The following is a 19,295-nucleotide window of genomic DNA, read 5'->3' on the forward strand; positions in this document are numbered from 1 at the left end:
AGTGGGGGAAAATATTTGGCGCACAAAGTTTGACCCGTTCGAAACATGGAAACTTCTCAACACTTTAAATAAATTTATTCTCATTTATGGTAAGAACATCGGTCTTGGATTCTGTCAGAATATTAAAAACATATTCAATATCACTATCAAATTAGTGGAGCTGTGAGAGAGTAACTTGGACTCCAAGCGTCATAAAACCTGCTCAAACTTAAACGAGAAGGATTATTAGGATTTTGGATATTTTGGATGGCAGTATATCAGCAATTCATAAATAAAATGACAGTGAGAATAATGGTAAGAAGTTGAGTATAAAGAGATCCTCTCTCTCAAAACTCTCCATTATTTTTAAATGGGTATTTGAAAGTTGAAACAGTAAGCCCAAAAAGGATGTGTGGTGGAGAGTCGCGTCGGTCAAACGGATCATACGGCATTAAATTAAAGTAAAATTGGTGAAACAGTTTAACTAAAAAGTAAGAAATCTTGAGTCATATCTCAGATAGTCAGATTAGACCAAATACCAAATCGACAAAACAAAAGACTTTGCCTCATACAGTGATGAAATTAAATTAGAGAGAGAGAGAGAGAGAGAAAAAGGAAGACAAATTGAGGATCAAAAACAGCCCTTCTTCGATTTTTTCAAGTACCCTTTCTCTCTCTTTTTCTGCTCTCTTCGTACTGACCCCAAAAACGGGGTTTTTTGACCTTTCTAGTTTCTAGTCTTGTATTTTCTTCGATTTATATATTGCATATTTTTATTCGTTTTCTAATTGTAGTTTTAAGTTATTCTTTGCCTCTTCTAAGGGGAACTTGAACTTCATTGCAAAAGTGGTAATGAAATCACGCGGTTTTGTGGGTTTTGATTAGACTTTTGTATTGACCCAGGTAAACAAACCTCTTGTTCTTTCCTGAAGTTTTTGTTTCGATTTGTTTGTTAGAATGATTTACTTTGTGTTTCTTTCTCTTGATATTTTAATCAAAATTTATGCTTTGATTGTTAATTTTCTGTTTTAGATAGTCAGAGACGTTGTTTCTTTTAATTGTTCAGTCTCCTTTGTGGGATTTTATACTTTGTTACAAGATCTGTATTTGGTTCCATGGATTTGTTGTTGTTGATTTTATAATTTGGGTTGTTTTTCTTGGGTAAGAAGGATCATAGTTTATTATTGCTGGGAAAGTTTATGACTTCACCAAGGGTTTAATAGAAAGTTCTTATTTTTCCTTGATTCAGAGTTTAATGGGTTGAGACTTGACAACTGACAAAATGAGGGGTGGTTATATTGAAGAGGAAGAGGATCTATTCTTTGATACCCATGAAGAGATCTCTGCTGTGTCTGATCGTGTTTCAGATTGTTGTGAGGGCTGTAGTTCTTCTGGCGTTGAACTGGTCAATAGTGTGACAGGTTATTCACAATATGAATTTTGGACTAAATATCCAGAAAGTGTTAATGAGCGTCGCAGTAAGTTTTTAGAATTAACGGGTTTGAGTTTAGATCGACATCTGATCAATGCGGAGGATTCAGGGGATGAATCATGTGATGACATTCAACTGGATAATCGAATAACAGAAAAGAGTGGGGCAGTGTTGAGGACATCTGCTTTTGAAGATAAGATTTACTTCAATCAGTCTTCCATTTCTTCAGAGGTATTGGAAGCACCAGGATCATTAGAAAATGGTGCTCCCGATACTTTGGAGGATGGATTTGCAAGTGGATTTAAGACTTCAGATAACAGACTGAAGTTCATTTTGGGCGACAAAAATCAAGATGAGATGCTTGGTGGACTACAAGAAATGGGTTCAAATCGATCTGTTAGTTTTGATGAGTTCCAGAGATCTTCTGGGTCATCATCTCCTTGGGTTCAGCGACTGCTGAGTAGAGTAAGTGATGAGGCAAGGGATTTGGCTGGTGGCGAAAGGAAAGTAAAGATGGGATGGTTACGAAAATTAGGTGCTGTGGCATGTCTAGTTGACAGACATGAGACTGCTGCTTTGAGGCCTAGTGATCATGAACTCACATTAGGGGCGAGGATGCGAAGAGTTCGGGCACATCCACTTAAAAAACGATCAAAGGAACTATCCTCCCTTTACACTGGACAAGAATTTGTGGCACATGAGGGGTCAATTTTGACAATGAAGTTCAGTCTGGATGGGCAATACTTGGCTAGTGGTGGTGAGGATGGTACAGTGCGAGTGTGGCAGGTTATTGAGGATGATAGATCGGACAGATTTGATATTCAAGACCTTGATCCTTCGTGTCTATACTTCACAATCAATCAGCTTTCCCATATAACTCCACTTGATGTTGATAAAGAGAAAGTAGATAAGACAAAGAATTTGAGAAGCTCATCTGACTCGACTTGTGTTGTTTTACCACCAAAGGTCTTTCGGATATTGGAGAAGCCTTTGCATGAGTTCCAGGGACACAGCAGTGAGGTTTTGGATCTGTCGTGGTCTAAGAAAGGGGTCAGTAACATCTGGAAGCAATTAGTTTCACTTGGCAGTGTCATTCATGATCAAATTTCTATTTATGCTCTGGAGTTTGAAGTAATGGAAACGTTAACTTTGTCGGCTTCCAAAACAGTTGTAAACTAATGTTGCTTTATCATTTTTATTCACTGCAGTTTTTGCTGTCATCCTCTGTTGATAAGACAGTTCGTCTATGGCAAGTAGGATGTGACAGATGTCTGAGAGTATTTTCTCATAACAATTATGGTAAGCCTCTTGCTTGTTGTGTGACCACGTTTTAATGTATATGAGAAATGGGTTAAAAGATGGTTAATTTGTATGGTCAAAATTGCATTTCTTTCCATAATTTTATCCTTGGTTGTTTCAGGTTGATTTGTTAATATTAAAATTGTTGGTGCAGTGACTTGTGTTGCTTTCAACCCTTTGGATGATAATTATTTCATTAGTGGTTCAATTGATGGAAAAGTTCGCATCTGGGAAGTGCTTCACTGTCGGGTTGTAGATTACACTGACATAAGGGAGATTGTCTCTGCTGTGTGTTACCGACCTGATGGAAAGGTTTGATGAGATTCTTGCTTCTACGTCTTAGCAATGAATGAAAAATCAAAACAAGAGAAATTTGACAAAGAATCTCTTTGATTTGTCATGGCAGGGAGGAATTGTGGGCACAATGAACGGCAACTGCCTTTTATATGATATTATAGGTATGCCTATATGTGACTCAAAACCAACTTTTTCTTTATCTATATTGCAAAGTCCATTCAGCAGAAATACTATAAGCCGAATGTTTTTATGAGTTAAAATTTATAGCTTTTAGTTCCTGAAGGTAATTGAAATCATGTGAATTGAAGATAGCTTTGTCAGATGAAGAAGATGTGGTTTGGCTGTTTTTGATGAAATTGATTATGTTCGAGATTATCTGGTTACTAGTCCCTTCTGTTTGAGAATACATGAATGTTCTGATGCTAGTTGTATTGTGAAAATGTTATCTCAAAATTATCAATACAATGGCATGTGATGCTTTATGTGATAGTTTATTGGAAAACACATGGATTTATTTCTAGTAACCTCATGTGTAGAACAATGACGATTTTATGCCCTAAAGAGTATCTGCCTTATTTTGACTTTATCATGTTTCCTACAAAACAGATAACAAACTGGATCAGCATGCTCAAATATGCCTACAGGGCAAAAAGAAGTTACCGGGCAATCGGATAACTGGCTTTCAGGTGGTTAAGTTTTCTATTCCTTCTTATATTTGCATGTTACTTAATTTGTGTTAGCTTTGTTCTTCTCATTTAGCTGGGGAAAAGACTTATTTAACAGTTATTTTGTTCTCCAGTTTTCTCCTAGTGATCCAAGCAAAGTAATTGTCACCTCTGCTGATTCACTAGTCCGAGTACTTTGTGGGCCAGATGTCATAAGCAAATTCAAGGGTGGGTTTCTACATTATTTATTTGTTTTTTCTGATGTGTTTTAAGAGGTCTGAGCGTGCTTATCATTGTACACTTCTTAAGTTATTGCAGTGCATGATTCTACTTAGTTGAATCTTATGTGAGCATTTACAATGGCATCTTGCTGGATATATTATCTTTTCTAGTTTTGCAGGCTTGTGGTTGTCATTTGTTGATTGTTTAAGTTTTCTTCCTCTTCCAGCATCAGGTTATCGGATTGCTGGAAGCCAGATGTCCGCAACATTTACTTCAGATGGGAAGCATGTAGTTTCAGCCAGTGAAGATTCCAATGTGTACATCTGGAACTATCCGAACCAGGACAAAACTTCTTCCAAAGCAAAGACCATTTGGTCTTGTGAGAGTTTCCTGTCCCACAATGCATCAATTGCCATACCCTGGTTTGGCATTGAAAGCACGCCAGGAACACTTCCATCCCCATCATTTGAGGGAGATGTTCAGCAAAATAGCAGCGAAAATGAACAGAAGCATGAAAATCTCAACGGAGAATCAGACCAAAAAATATCCCGCTCTCCATCTGATTGTTTCTCTCTGGCTCGTGGGTTCTTGTTGGAGTATCCAAATAGGGGTGGAGTTGCTACTTGGCCGGAGGAGAAACTTCCGAATGCAAGTCCAAAGGCAGCTCCACCTCTATGTAAATCAAAATTGAAGCTGTTGAAGAGTGCTTGCCAGAGCCTATTAAGTTCCCCTCACTTGTGGGGTCTTGTAGTTGTTACAGCAAGCTGGGATGGACGGATTAGAACCTACCTCAATTATGGTCTACCCATTCGTCTCTAAGCTCTCTGTTTTTGTTGCTGGGCATTTTCCCGACAATTTTGCACTGTTGCTTATCTGTGCATGGTGCAGTTGGATATAGAATTGAATAGAATAGACAGATGAAAAGAACTTATGAAATTGTACTATTACACTCAACACGTAGAAGTTGATTGTTATAATCATTCTTTCATTTGTTTCATGTCTGTCTGCGCTTTACTTTGTTCATATAACAGAAGAAACTGAAGGAGTGGACAATTTGAATTATTAACTGTTATATTGTGTTTATGGTAGCATAAATGAGATGATAGATGAAAACTAACGTCACAGAGAAACGCAATCAAATTATATAATAATCTATTAATACCATTTATCTTTCCAATACCTTCACTTGGGCTTTTTCCATGAGAAATTTGTCACAAGCGAAGGCCGACTGGCCGACATGCTTTACTTTTTTTTCTTCTTTCTGGTTCTGGTGATCAGGGTATACAGGTTTAACGTGCATATACTTCGATCAATCTTTCAAGATATTAAAGTTAATAATCGGATAAATCCAATCCTCTAGTGATTACTCTTTCCTATCATCCCTCTGGAGGATAGGATTTATCCAATCAATAAATTCAGGGGTGGTTAAAATTTATTTATTTTTGCTTAAATTTTGGGAGCTAGGGAATTCGAACTTAAGACTGTGCTTCTTAATCAGCCATCCCTGCACTCGTCCTACACAGTATCACTTGAACTACCCAATGATGGATAATATGCATGCTTTAGATACAACAGAATCGAACAAATAATAGAGATCTCTGAAAAAAAAAAAACTAGTTTCTGGGCTTTAAAGATTTTCACAATATCATATCATATAGTAAATATCTTTAGATGGAGTATGCTATATTATATTGAAAAATGGATTGTGGTTAATGAGGCAGGTATTATATCAAAGATTGAATTAAAGTTTATGAAAGGGATTGAAACCAGACGGTCTCAGCATAAAATATATATACCAGTTCAGTAAGTAAAGCACTATAAGTAATCATCCGAATGTCAACAGAAATAAAGTCACTTCAACCTCCCAGAGTTCTAATTAGCCATCAAAACATCATATAATATATTTTGGACTTTCAATAATTGGTGGATTCATCGGACTAATTAAATTAGTAACACTTTGTGGGTTAATTAATNGGTGGTTAAAATTTATTTATTTTTGCTTAAATTTTGGGAGCTAGGGAATTCGAACTTAAGACTGTGCTTCTTAATCAGCCATCCCTGCACTCGTCCTACACAGTATCACTTGAACTACCCATGATGGATAATATGCATGCTTTAGATACAACAGAATCGAACAAATAATAGAGATCTCTGAAAAAAAAAAAACTAGTTTCTGGGCTTTAAAGATTTTCACAATATCATATCATATAGTAAATATCTTTAGATGGAGTATGCTATATTATATTGAAAAATGGATTGTTGTTAATGAGGCAGGTATTATATCAAAGATTGAATTAAAGTTTATGAAAGGGATTGAAACCAGACAGTCTCAGCATAAAATATATATACCAGTTCAGTAAGTAAAGCACTATAAGTGATCATCCGAATGTCAACAGAAATAAAGTCACTTCAACCTCCCAGACTTCTGATTAGCCATCAAAACATCATATAATATAATTTGGATTTTCAATAATTGGTGGATTCATCGGACTAATTAAATTAGTAACACTTTGTGGGTTAATTAATGAGATAAGCTTTAATTAATTATACAACCATTATTTAATATATATATATGTTGACGTTTGCAGTGTGACATCCCAGCACGCTTGGAATTCAAAGCCATCGCATGCCCTAATAATAAATTAATCAAAGTTTAATTAGCTACTTAACTTTGAGGAAATCCAAGAAATTAGACCATTGAATATGTGTAAGGTTGTTAGGTAATACCTTTTGCGTGCAACTCTTTTCTTTATTTATTATTATTATTTTAAATTAAGGGCTTCCTCCCGGGCAACCTATTCATATAATTAATTTGCAAATTAATGGAACAATCAACATTAATTTTTATAAAAGAGCTTTATTGTTAAGAAAACTCGCAGCAACTCGAGATATTTAATTGACTTTGATGGAATTAAATAAAATGTAAGCATGATCTCTAAGGATTAGCAAGAAATTGAATTGAAATGTTGTGTGAGGATGAGTGACCAGTTCGGCGTAAGCAGTAGCTTGGAGTGAGCTATAGTTCGACGTAACTTATAATACACGACCAAATTGAAGCGAGCTGCAATTAGATTGTAACGAGCTATGTCCAAGGTAAAACGAGCTTTTTGACAGTTATCTTCCAGATCATGGATAAACCTACCTTCGAAGATAAGTAGTATCCTCTAAAATCAATGAGAAGATCACGACAACTCTCTTTACAATATCGGCCTATCAATCACACCAAGGATCATGGGATTGATTCCCTAAAATCAAGTCATTATCTCGAAATCTTCTCTTGTAACTGTTATCATCCTATAGTATAAATACCCAAAAAATAAAAAATAAAAAAAATTCACTGTATAAGAGATCTGAGTTCAAGTTGTTGCAAGGGCAAGGGGTGGTCACTAATTACCATAACCAAAAAAAATTAGAGAGAGCTTATTCTTGTAAAGTAAAAAGCAAGTCTATTGATTATAATTGTCTATTAAACATATTAATAAAAGAATAATGGACGTAGACTTGATTTAATTTGCCGAACCATTTTAAAAGTCGTCTTTAGTGTTCTTTTTTCATTGATTCTTATTAATTTCTTGCTGATTCTTAATTACGCATACACCCGGCTCAATTCTGTCACAATCAATTGAGTATCGCGAGTTATAACTGAGTTTTCGTAACAAGAAGCTTCAAAATCAAACCTGCCACATATGTTAGCTATAATACTACGTCGCCTAAAACAAAAAACTCATGCAGCACGCAGTGCAGTAAGAAAGACCTAATATAAAATCATCTCATTTGAATGGAATAATTAATGAAAACGTTTAATTAATCAAAAAAATGGCTTTCTGGAATGTTCTGTGGGTGATTAATTGGAATCAAACTTTCATGGAATGATATAAATAATATCTTAATTTGTCCACTTGAAAAGATGGACGAATCATGAATCAGTATCATGGTTGGTCCACAGTCAGATATCATTTTTTATTAATGATAAACACTAGAGTTTAAATTTGGTGTCGATTTTGAATAAATATTATGTTTATGTTGGACTGCCATCTTCTATAGACTATAGTTTTAATTAATATGTAGCACGTTCAATCTAGAATTAGGCAATGAATAAAAACAAAAGAAAGACTAAAGTCCAACATATAGAAAAAATCCAACTCATAATTAATGAGACCATTTTTTTTCCAAAAACAAAAACACTTTAATTAAACTTTATCAAGATCAATTATATCCCGTGATTTCAGTATATGGTGGATAGTTAGTAGAAGAATTACGTGTTTAAGATGAAAGATTAATTTATTATTAAATATTGTTTGTAATAATCCAATGAGTTAATGATTCGTGAAGAAAAAAGTTTCCTTACAACCAAAGCACTCACACTAAGATATTTTGTTGGACAAACTAATATTAATCAATGTTTTTAAACCCGGACGGTGTCAAGGGGCCGATCCCCTACTCAGACGGTCCGATTGTTTCGACCAATAGGTTGGACCGATAACATCATGCTGATGTCAATATGATATAATAAAATTTTAAAATTCTAATAGTTAATAAATTTCTAAAATAAATTCATCCAAACCTCGAACCGATTCTCTGACCCGACGGTTGGTCCAATAGCTAAAACAAGTTTTAATCATTCAATAGGCCAGATTAGGGACTAGTTTCCGATCAGACTGATCAGATCGGTTGGTTTAGTCCAAGTTCTAAAACCATAAGAATTTATAATTATATTATAGGGCTGCACTTTAATTGTAGTACTAATATAAGTGTCTAAATAAACATCGGTTGTCTTCACTAGTGATTACTACTTATCTTATAAATTTACATTGGCCTATCACTAGCTAGGTAAGACTTATGCACCGGTGGAAACTATATAATAAATTTCAAGTAAACTGTAACGAACCATAATGTATACATCTGTCTTTGTGATAAATACCTTAATATTTTTATATTAATTAATTAAAATGAAGTTGTCTAATGTCAATTACGTATGGAGAATGGTGAAAATAATCCAATCATCATTGTGCCACAATAATATGAGCTTGCTTAATTTGTTTAATATTAAAATAATTTTTATATATTAACATATAATTAAAAATTAAACTAAAGTTTTATCTTGATCTTTTAATATTTAAAAATTATTTGCTTCTTCGTTTTCAATTTTACATTCATTTTTTAGATTGTTTCTATTATTGTCTTGTCTCTTAAAACAAAACCAACTATATTTGAGTGTGTAAAATATTAAGGTATTGAAGTTCCAATTAATAATGATCGTGGATATTTAAAGGACAGCGATGGTCAACTGGAATCAAGTCATCATGATCGTAAGAAACTAAGAAGAAGAAGAAGGAGTTGAAAACTGAAAAGTAATTAAGGAATATTTGAGAGAGAATGGCGGATAGAGAAGGGTGGTTGAGTAAGCATTACTTCTTGATTACCACCTTAAGCAAACGAGTCAAACCCTTTTGAAGATCAGATCAGTTCAATGGATTTGTTATTGTGAATCAAGTAATATCTTGGCCTCCAATCAACTTTAGATCAATGTATGATTTTAATTTCAAAAGCTAATGAAAGTTAATATATGATATTGACATAATATAAAATTATTTCAGAATAATGCTGGATGATGACTTAGACTTTTACTGATCTTTTTAAATTGTGGGAAGGTGTTGAATTTAATTTATAGCTCCATCATCTTCTTCTTATAAGCTTCTCTATAAGACTTCCATTTGTGTAGGGAGTAAGTAAGGAAGATAAAATATGGGAAGAGCCCCATGTTGTTCTAAGGTTGGTTTGCGTACAGGTCCATGGAGTCCTAAAGAAGATAGTGTGTTAATTAATTATATTCGGATTCATGGTGAAGGCCATTGGAGGAATTTGCCTAAAGAAGCCGGTAAGACTCAACTCATCTGTACATTTGGATTTCCAAGTTTAGTATATGACTAAAATTTGCTTGTTTATTTCATAATTGTTTAATCTTTTAGGGCTACTTCGATGTGGGAAGAGTTGCAGGTTGAGATGGGTGAATTATCTGCGACCGGATATCAAACGAGGGAACATTTCATCTGATGAGGAAGACCTTATCATCAGGCTTCATTCTCTTCTTGGCAATCGTTGGTCTCTCATTGCTAAAAGACTGCCGGGTCGAACTGACAATGAGATTAAAAACTACTGGAATTCTCATCTTAGAAGGAAATTGGAAACAAGTAGAGAAAAAACTGAACGCCCAACACCAGCAAGAGTAGTAAAGAAGAGAAATCAGTTCAACAATGGAAAGAAACCTAAGAAGAATGATCAAAACACTTCAAACGCAGAGATTTCAAAGATCAAAGTATATCTCCCCAAGGCCGTCAGGGTTTCTCCATACTCGATGGCAATTAAGAGCATCAAGGCCAGTGGATCATCTTCATCATTATGTGGCCATGGAGATGAAAACATTGCAAGACCAAATAATACAGAAGTACCATCAAATAGCTTTGAAAATGGAAGGAACAATTACGGTAGGAAGGGGACAGCGGCAGCGGCTGGCAACGAAAAATATAGTATTGATGATGAGAGCGATATTTCATTCCTAGACTTTGTACCCATTGAAGATAACACGCTAGACAAAATTATAGAGGAGTATCAGCGGCTTCTGGAATTTGAGGAGAATGTCCAATCAGATTCTCCTTTTTCTGTCTGAGTAATTCCTGTTGACGATCAAAGATGAGGCATATTAATTGTAAATTTGAAATGTCGTCGTACGTATATCATATCAATTAAAATAAAGTACAGCTGCTGTCACATACCTACTTTCCACGTTTTCTGACTTTATAGTATGATAAAATATTAAATAATACTAGCGCCATGCTATTTTAACTCCACCTCCTTTTCTTTTCAACTAACCGGACAAACTAATTATAATACACAATACAATAGAAAAACAAATGTCCCATGTCTCAATTCATATGATCCACTGCTTAGATTCTCTCTACCCTCTCTCCAAATAATTGCCCTCTCTCCCCGCAATTTGCAGGTCTAATTACACTACTCAAGGTTTGCAGTTTTAATTTGATAAGTTGTTGTGTGGGTAGATGAACACGTGCTTACAATTTCCTCGCAGATTTAGTTATTACAATCAATAACTTTGTAATGTTTTAAATTATAATGTAACTATTTTTGGGTAATTGAGTGGTTCGATAATAACTTTTGGGTGTATTACTAACGAGATCTTGAGTTTGAGTCCCTTCTTGATTGTTAATAGAAGTAGCTACTAGAACTCTTATTTGATCGATAGTTCTAGGGTGCCGAAAGATTAATTGAGGTACGTATAAACTATTCCGGACATCCCCGGTTATAAAAAAAAAATAAAAAAAATTCTAATATGGGTAATTTACATGATAAAGCTTCTACAAAGGGATAATTATAATTATAAATTCGAGAAATATTAACATGCATGTTCAGGAAGACTTTATATAGTCCCGCTTTTAGGGCTCTGCAATACAACCTAACAATCTATTACATATATGTATATTGTTTGGTCCTCCAATAAGGTCTGGTTGATTGGTCATCTAATTTAGTTTCCTTCTTAGCCACCCAGATTCGTAGCTTCTTAGTTAAGTCAAAGAAATTAATTAGCCATCATCGTAATTAAGATCCCTAATAATTCATGTTTTGAGGGTCTAGATTAGCTTTATACATGAATATTAAAACAATGGATACAATATATCTCATGAAAATGTGTTTTGTAGAACTGTGTTAGAAATGTTTTTGAAAATAGTTTTCGAATATAATCCTAAACGTGTTTTTGAAAATGGATACAATATATCTCATGAAAATGTGTTTTTGAATATAATCAAGCATTAGTATTACTGCCCATTTTGAAGATTAGTTTAATTAATGAAGTAAATACTACTTGTTTATTTCATAATTGTATATTACTGAAATTTGTTTTCATAAATAGATATCATTCCACTGCTTATTTCATAATTGTCTAATTTCTATATTTGGTTTTTACGTGTGAAAGGGGTACTTCGTTATGGGAAGAGTTGCAGGTTAAAATGGATGTGTTAGAATTGAGAGAGGAGCTTTAGTGCTATGTCAAAATTGAGAAGGCAAGAAAGACAATTTGAAGAAAGTTGGAGTATACCAAATAAACACTCAATCAGTGAATAACGATGCTGTAAAATATCATGCTAACAAATTATTTTCTGGGACTAAAGATCTTTTGTTTCTCCATGTTAATTCGCTCTCAAATTTATATTTAGCAAGTTCATATGATAGGGCCATAATCAAAGCAAATAAAAACAAAAAAACAAGATCATTTTTCTGTTGATTAAATATTCTTACGGTTACTATTAATAATATTCCACAGTCGTTTCAAGCTAATTATTGAACAGTTTTCTGATATTAATTACACAAATAATGTCGTATACATGCATACGACATTGTTACACAAATAATGTTTTGTTAATTATTTGTGTTACTGTGTAATAATGTATACGACTTTATTGCACAAAGATGTGTGCAGTACAGCAAGAAAGATCTAAAATATAATTAAAATATCATTTGAAGCATTAGGAAATTAAATCAAAGAAATTAGCCGTCATATCATATATATAGGACGTTTAATAATTGGTGGCTCCATCAGAAAAAGTAATCTTAAATCGTTTGTCATGAATGTTGATCTTGATTCCACAGATATATCAATATATGTATCATGGAAAGTCCCCTCTTTTTGTTGTTTAATTTCTGAAGTTGACATTGATATAACGTTAAGAGTTAAATTCATGTTGATCTTGGATCACCATCTGCCTTTGTTACGTTAGAATTTCTATAGAAATTTAGCAAAGAGACAAATGTAGCTGGTTGATCAATTGTAATTTATATAGTGGTTGTGGGGTACATTTCTTTCGACAACTCACAAGAAAAGAAGGTGTAATGATTCTCTTGTCCTATTATATTGATTTTTCCTTCACATGTTATAAAGTTTTTGTGAGTTTTTGGAATATTATAAAACCCTAGATAGGCTCCACCACTGAATTATGATAAGACAGTACAGAGATACCACTTGTACAACATTTCTATCATCCAAAGAAATTATAAATAGTTATGAAGCAAAGCGTGAAAAGAAGGAACCCATAAGGCCATAACCCATTTTAGAGAAGGGCAGATATAGAAGAGTTGTTGAGCAAGCATTGCTAGCTACTTGCCACCTTCGGCAAATAATTCAGACCCTTCTAAAGATCAGTTTAATGAAGTAAATAATTCAAACCCTTTTGAAGATCAGTTTAATGAAGCAAATTATCCATGCATGTTATGAATGAGCTTCAAAATCAAACTTTTTTCCACATATGTTAAATCAAAGAAATTAATTAGTCATACCATAATTAGGATCTTTAATACTTCGTGTTATGGGATCAAGATTGACTTTGAATATCAGAATCTAAATTTGATGAAATGATATGAATATTAGTATGCCCTCTTTTTGTTCTCTAATTTGTGGCTGACATTTAAGAGTTAAAAGCTGGTGTGGACTTTGATTTAACATGTCGATGCAGGACCACCATCTTGACAGTAATGGTTATTGAGTCATTTGTTCAAAAAAAAAAAAACCGAAAATAGGTTCGTCTATTAACATCACGATCATCATCGGAAGAAAATGGTTAGACGAGGGTGAAAAGTAAGGGCCACTTTCAGAGAGAACACCCAATGGTGAATGGTTGTTGAGCATGAATTACTATTTACCTGCCTCCTCAAATAATTCAAACATTTTTATTGTCATATCATTTATCTATATTAAATAATAATTATTAACTTGATTTAGTATACAAATTTATTTATTCACTCTGTGTCATATCAGTTTGTAAGGAAGATTTTGTATAAGGGATTAGTATATTTAATATTATTCAAATCTTTTATTAGACATGCCTAAATTTTCATATTCTGGTGATTTTACACTAATTTTTTTACAAATTCTTCTTATACTTTATTTACAAAAAAAAGAAAAAAAGAAAACCTGAGTTTAATTAAGTTTCATATCATAGCTAGGCATGTTCCTAGCTAAACTAAAGTAAGGAGCAATTTCAGAGTCAGTGAGAAAGGCAGATGGTGAAGGGTTGCTGAGGAAGCATATTACTACTTACCACATTCGGCAAATAATTAAAACCCTGTCTGAAGTTCAGTTCAATGAAGAAATAATCCTACGAACATCAAGTAACAGTTCATAATCTAACTTACGCGTATAAGACTATTTCAGCATCATTCTCGCGAGACTTCATTGTGACCTTTAAATGTGGGAAACTGCTGTAGTCGTTAGAGTTCAATACAATTCTCCTCAGCTTAGCTAGTAGCTGGGAAAGAAAAATGGGAAGGGCACCGTGTTGCTCTAAGGTTGGTTTGCGTACAGGTCCATGGAGTCCGAAAGAAGATAGTGTGCTAACTAATTATATTCGGGCAAATGGTGAAGGCGATTGGAGAAATTTGCCCAAAAAAGCCGGTAAGACTAAACTCAACTGTTACATCAATTCGCTGATAGTAAGCAGATATAATTCCACAGCTTATTTGATAATTGTTTAATTTGTAGGGCTACTTCGATGTGGGAAGAGTTGCAGGCTGAGATGGTTGAATTATCTGCGACCGGATATCAAACGAGGGAACATTTCATCTGATGAGGAGGACCTTATCATCAGGCTTCATTCTCTTCTTGGCAATCGTTGGTCTCTCATTGCTAAAAGACTACCTGGTCGAACTGACAATGAGATTAAAAACTACTGGAATTCCCATATTAGCAGGAAAGTGAAAACAGGTAGTAGAGTAACTCAACCAAAAGCATCAAGAGTGGGAAAGAAGAAGAGCCAGTTCACCAATGTAAAGAAACTTGAGAAGAAGAGTACGGACAGTTCAAAAGCAGAGACTACAAACACCAAAATATATCTCCCCAAGGCCGTTAAGGTTTCCCCATTCTCAGTGACAGTCAGAAACATCGGTTTGGATAACAAGGCTAGTGGGCTATCATCATCGGGCCATGAAGAAGAAGGAAATAACATTGTAACACCAAATAATACGGAAGAAGTGCCATGGAATATTCATTCCCCATTGTGGCCTGATCTTTTTCAGGAAGAAGCTGTGAATTACGAAGGATGTAGTCTTGATAATGCATGTGATAGTTCATTCCTAGACTCCGTACCAATTGAAGATAACATGCTAGATAAAGTTGTTGAGGAGTATCAGCAGCTTCTGAACGTCGATGACAGCGTCCAATTTGATTCTTTTTTTTTGTGTGATTGTTTCCTAAGATTTAGGAGCAGTTACATAATAAGTATCATTTGCAAGTTTATATACCTTCCCCGTTTGTAATATTATGGTAAGTAGATGTTAGAGTGTCATAGAGCCAACCAATTATTGTAAAATTGACTATTTATAATAATGTTCATTGATTAATAAAAAACATTTTATTCTATATCGTGTAAATCATATTCATACGTATTGATATATGTTCTTAGGATGGTAGAACCATGACGAGGGTATCAAATATTTCAAATCTTAATAGTGAGAATCCTATGAGCACATATGGTGGCCATTCTAGAAATGTCCGTAGCCTCAATATTATTCTAACCAAGGACACATATAATACGGTAAGACTATCATAGCGTTGAATGACCCTGTCGAAAGGCAGTGATTGATCTCACTTGTCAAGGTAAAGTTGTTTGCCGACAACCTGATGCAATACATGGGTGCTTGTTGTAGGCAAGTTCAATGAACTGACCCATCAGAGGATTCCATATAGATGTTAACCCCAGATTCTATGGAATAAATCCTCCAATGAATAGTGGTGCATGTGATCTTTAGACTTGAGATCACCAGAGCACCTTGTACACTGATTGGTATAGTTTGACACTAGCCCAACGTAGTTCTATTCAAAGCTATCAATACGGTAGTGATTGGTTGCATCGAGGAGTATATCAAGACTATGATGGATTGACAAAGGATTCAGCAGGAGAAGTTATCTTACTGCACAATTTAGTAAATGGTAATGACACTAAATCCATGGCCACAGTGGGATTGAGTCGTAGCTCAATCCAATTTATTATTCTGGTCATTGGTCCAGTAACTGAATACAAACACATTGAGAGTAACTGAGGTTGACACTATCTCTGTACTTTAGTCTCAATGAGATAATATATGACGAAAGGATTTGATTGCACGATAACCATATCGTTGACAAGTAGTTGCTTCGCTGAATCCGAATCTATTAGATGACCATGATGCCTTGCTAGGGGCTAATCTTGATCTGTGTGTAGTGAGATGATTAATTGGTATTAATCGTGATACTGCTCACTGCCGGTATGATAAGGAGTCTACGGGTGGCCACAGTGGGATTGAGTCGTTGCCCAATCCAATTTATTATTCCGGTCATTGGTCCAGTAACTGAATACAAACACGTCGAGAGTAACTGAGGTTAACACTATTTCTGTACCTCAGTCTTGATGATATAACAGATGATGAAATGATTTGATTGCACGTTAATCATATCGTTGACAGGTAGTTGCTTCGCTGAATCCGAATTTATTAGGTGGCCATGATGCTTTGCTAGGAGCCCATTTTGGCCTGTGTGTAGTGAGACGATTAATTGATGTTAATCACGATACTGCTCACTGCCAGTATGATGAGGAGTATACAGGTGGCCACAATGGGATTGAGTCGTTGCCTAATCCAATTTATTATTCCGGTCATTGGTTCAGTAACTGAATATAAACACATCGAGAGTAACCGAGGTTAACACTATTTTTGTACCTCAGTCTCAATGATATAATAGATGATGAAAGAATTTGATTGCACAGTAACCATATTATTGACAGGTAGCTGTTTCACTGAATCCGAATCTATTGGGTGGCCATGATGTCTTGTTAGGGACTAATCTCGATCTGTGTGTAGTGAGACGATTAATTGATTTTAATCGTGATATTGCTCATTGTCGGTATGATGAGGAGTGTACGGGTCACACACATAGAAGATAATTTAAGAATCAGTTTATGTAAGGGGTATTTTTGTCTTTTAGGATGAAATGGTATTTTGGTAATCTCACAGTGCAATTAAATTTGCTGAGGTTATTGCCTATATTTAATTTAATATTAAAATCAAATATGTGAGATTATATTTAAATATATGTACGCATATATTTAAATGAATTATTATTGTTAATTAAATGTTAATATATTTCATAAATATATTAATTGACTTTAATTATAATAATAAGTAATTTAAAATAAAAATACCACAAGGGAGGTGTTTGGATACAAGGTTGGAGTCATACCTATTCCTCATTGGAGTAGAGTTTTGACACATGCACTATATAAGTGCATGTGTGTTAGAGAATGAATGAATTAATTCATTCAATCAAAGAAAAAAGACAAAGAGAGACAACTCCTTTTCCCTGCTCCTCTCACGTTTGCCTTCCATTTTTTAATCAAAGATTTTTCTTTGATTTTGTTTTGATTCTTGAAGCCAAAGAGGATCTAGCAAATCCCTTGGTTCTTTGGATTGTCTTCGTGTAGATTACCATTCGTTCGATCCTATTCTTGGATCGGTGGTGAAGTAGATTCAGAGATATTTGAAAGATCCTCTAAACGTGCATAAGATCTCTAATCCTTATCTTGATTAATGTTATATTTGTTCTTTTCAATTTAAATATGTAAAGTATATACATATTAGACTATGATCTTGGGTTAATCAGAGTAATCGATGGGAAAAATTTTCGTTTTCCATTGCGTTTGCTCTATCGATTTACTTACAGTAGAAGGGCCATTTACTTTTCATTGTGTAAGATTTGGCACTTTAGCCATCTCGGTAAGCAGAATTCAGTAACATTTAAAACAAAATAAAAGGTGGGGCGAACTTTATCTGCAATGTCAGAGTTTGAATCGCACCGGCAGTACCCTGTGACTAGAGGTACTTACCCGAGCTCCAATCATGATTAGTCTCATAGCTTCGAGTATGGAGAGACCCGAAGCTATCAGAAAAAAAAAAAAAAAAAAAAAAAAGGCAGCTTTGAATTTTCCTTTCCTACTAAAAGCCCAGCTGCTCGAAACTTCTAGCAATTCCTCGTCTGAGAATCTTGCAAGTCAGTCCTAACGATTAATACTGCATCTTTTATTTCTTGACTGGAGTTTGGCAATTGGCATTTAAACGGTGAAAATAATTGAAACATGTTTCTTCATAATTTTGATGTGTTTCAGTTTCAAAAACCAAAATAAAGAAATGTTTTCACTTGTTGGTGTTGAACACATTGAAATATCGGAATTTTCCCTACTAATCTCATATAATGCATGTATTAACGGGCAGACAAATATTTCTAGTAGCAGACAGCCAAACAAATATTTTTTTTGCTTCATATATGAGTTGCAATTGATCGCTAATAATTGGAATTTATTTCTGCAATATAAGTTGATAATTCTCTATTATAAATAATCAATTAGTAAGTGATATGACGGTCCGATAGGTGGAACATTTTCAAATCTGGGAGATAACCCATCCATGGGTAGCTCAACGGTAAGGGCGAACCAGGTCTAAGGGGACTGCAAATGGGTAAAACCCAAAGTCTCAAATTTGATTCTCTATTAGATGCAAATGTAGTACATTACTCATGATTTATTTAGGAGATCATGCGGTGGGTTGATGTATGATAGTTTCTCCTTAAAATTAATTGAGATACGAGTAAACTGTCCGAACACATAAGCTATTAACAATAATAATATTAATAATAATAAGTGTTGTCCTGACTCGTGCCGTCCTTGGTTTCTTTCTCTTTGAGTATTGCTTATTTTTGTAAAAGAGGAAAATGGGAAGAGCCCCTTGTTGCTCTAAACAGGGTCTGTATACAGGTCCATGGAGTGCTGAAGAAGATACTCTGCTAATTAATTATATTCGGGTACATGGTGAAGGCGATTGGAGAAATTTGCCTGCAAGAGCTGGTACTACTTTAGATAGCTAATTACTAGTACATCAATTCAATGAAGCATTTTATTCGTAGACAGATTTAATTTGCTTGTCTAACTTTCTATATTTGGATTGTGTGCAGGAGTACTTAGATGTGGTAAGAGTTGCAGGTTAAGATGGGTTAACTATCTGCGACCAGACATAAAGAGAGGAAACATCTCTTCTGATGAGGAAGACCTTATTATCAGGCTTCATTTTCTTCTTGGCAATCGTTCGGCTCTCATCGCAGAAAGATTACCTAGCCGAACTGACAATGAGATTTAAAACTACTGGAATTGCCGTCTTAGTGGGAGAGTGGAAACAAGTAGAGTGGTCAAGAAAATACCAAGCAGCCAGTCCACCGCTGAAAAGAGAAAACTTGAGAAGAAGAACAAGGACGGTGCTGCAAACGAAGACACTTTAAATACCAAAATATATATCCCCAAGGCAGTTAGGGTTTC

General features: G+C 34.6%; 4 protein-coding genes across 5 annotated transcripts; all 4 read left to right on the forward strand.

Annotated features, from left to right (window-relative positions):
- Nucleotides 1-495: 495 nt before the first annotated feature.
- Nucleotides 496-4,969, forward strand: LOC116120886. 2 transcript variants are annotated; one of them, XM_031406857.1, is made up of 8 exons: nucleotides 496-640; nucleotides 1,229-2,461; nucleotides 2,620-2,710; nucleotides 2,865-3,022; nucleotides 3,117-3,168; nucleotides 3,614-3,693; nucleotides 3,807-3,900; nucleotides 4,121-4,969. In XM_031406857.1, exons 2-8 carry the CDS (start codon nucleotides 1,262-1,264, stop codon nucleotides 4,711-4,713), a joined length of 2,268 nt encoding a protein of 755 aa, XP_031262717.1. In that variant the 5' UTR covers nucleotides 496-640; nucleotides 1,229-1,261; the 3' UTR covers nucleotides 4,714-4,969. The 2 variants fall into 2 exon arrangements, with proteins under 2 accessions (XP_031262717.1, XP_031262715.1); XM_031406855.1 differs by having other exon boundaries at nucleotides 503-882.
- A 4,607-nt stretch (nucleotides 4,970-9,576) lies between these two features.
- Nucleotides 9,577-10,701, forward strand: LOC116120884 (transcription factor MYB4-like). The gene is made up of 2 exons (XM_031406853.1): nucleotides 9,577-9,772; nucleotides 9,864-10,701. Exons 1-2 carry the CDS (start codon nucleotides 9,640-9,642, stop codon nucleotides 10,559-10,561), a joined length of 831 nt encoding a protein of 276 aa, XP_031262713.1. The 5' UTR covers nucleotides 9,577-9,639; the 3' UTR covers nucleotides 10,562-10,701.
- A 3,362-nt stretch (nucleotides 10,702-14,063) lies between these two features.
- LOC116120873 (myb-related protein 308-like) lies at nucleotides 14,064-15,245 on the forward strand. The gene is made up of 2 exons (XM_031406842.1): nucleotides 14,064-14,356; nucleotides 14,444-15,245. Exons 1-2 carry the CDS (start codon nucleotides 14,224-14,226, stop codon nucleotides 15,214-15,216), a joined length of 906 nt encoding a protein of 301 aa, XP_031262702.1. The 5' UTR covers nucleotides 14,064-14,223; the 3' UTR covers nucleotides 15,217-15,245.
- Nucleotides 15,246-18,697: 3,452 nt separating this feature from the next.
- LOC116120875 (transcription factor MYB4-like) lies at nucleotides 18,698-19,119 on the forward strand. The gene is made up of 2 exons (XM_031406844.1): nucleotides 18,698-18,830; nucleotides 18,938-19,119. Exons 1-2 carry the CDS (start codon nucleotides 18,698-18,700, stop codon nucleotides 19,117-19,119), a joined length of 315 nt encoding a protein of 104 aa, XP_031262704.1.
- Nucleotides 19,120-19,295: the final 176 nt, after the last annotated feature.

The sequence above is a fragment of the Pistacia vera genome, unplaced genomic scaffold, assembly GCF_008641045.1.
Source record: "Pistacia vera cultivar Batoury unplaced genomic scaffold, PisVer_v2 Contig95, whole genome shotgun sequence".
Lineage (NCBI taxonomy): Eukaryota > Viridiplantae > Streptophyta > Magnoliopsida > Sapindales > Anacardiaceae > Pistacia > Pistacia vera.

Excerpts from the sequence above, each read along its gene's own strand:
- LOC116120886 (XM_031406857.1), top strand. The coding sequence starts at position 1,262 with ATGAGGGGTGGTTATATTGAAGAGGAAGAGGATCTATTCTTTGATACC. Across the intron at positions 3,023-3,116 it reads GTTACCGACCTGATGGAAAG|GGAGGAATTGTGGGCACAAT; the intron begins GTTTGATGAGAT and ends TTGTCATGGCAG. Across the intron at positions 3,169-3,613 it reads CCTTTTATATGATATTATAG|ATAACAAACTGGATCAGCAT; the intron begins GTATGCCTATAT and ends CCTACAAAACAG.
- LOC116120884 (XM_031406853.1), top strand. The coding sequence starts at position 9,640 with ATGGGAAGAGCCCCATGTTGTTCTAAGGTTGGTTTGCGTACAGGTCCA. Across the intron at positions 9,773-9,863 it reads GAATTTGCCTAAAGAAGCCG|GGCTACTTCGATGTGGGAAG; the intron begins GTAAGACTCAAC and ends TTAATCTTTTAG.
- LOC116120873 (XM_031406842.1), top strand. The coding sequence starts at position 14,224 with ATGGGAAGGGCACCGTGTTGCTCTAAGGTTGGTTTGCGTACAGGTCCA. Across the intron at positions 14,357-14,443 it reads AAATTTGCCCAAAAAAGCCG|GGCTACTTCGATGTGGGAAG; the intron begins GTAAGACTAAAC and ends TTTAATTTGTAG.
- LOC116120875 (XM_031406844.1), top strand. The coding sequence starts at position 18,698 with ATGGGAAGAGCCCCTTGTTGCTCTAAACAGGGTCTGTATACAGGTCCA. Across the intron at positions 18,831-18,937 it reads AAATTTGCCTGCAAGAGCTG|GAGTACTTAGATGTGGTAAG; the intron begins GTACTACTTTAG and ends GATTGTGTGCAG.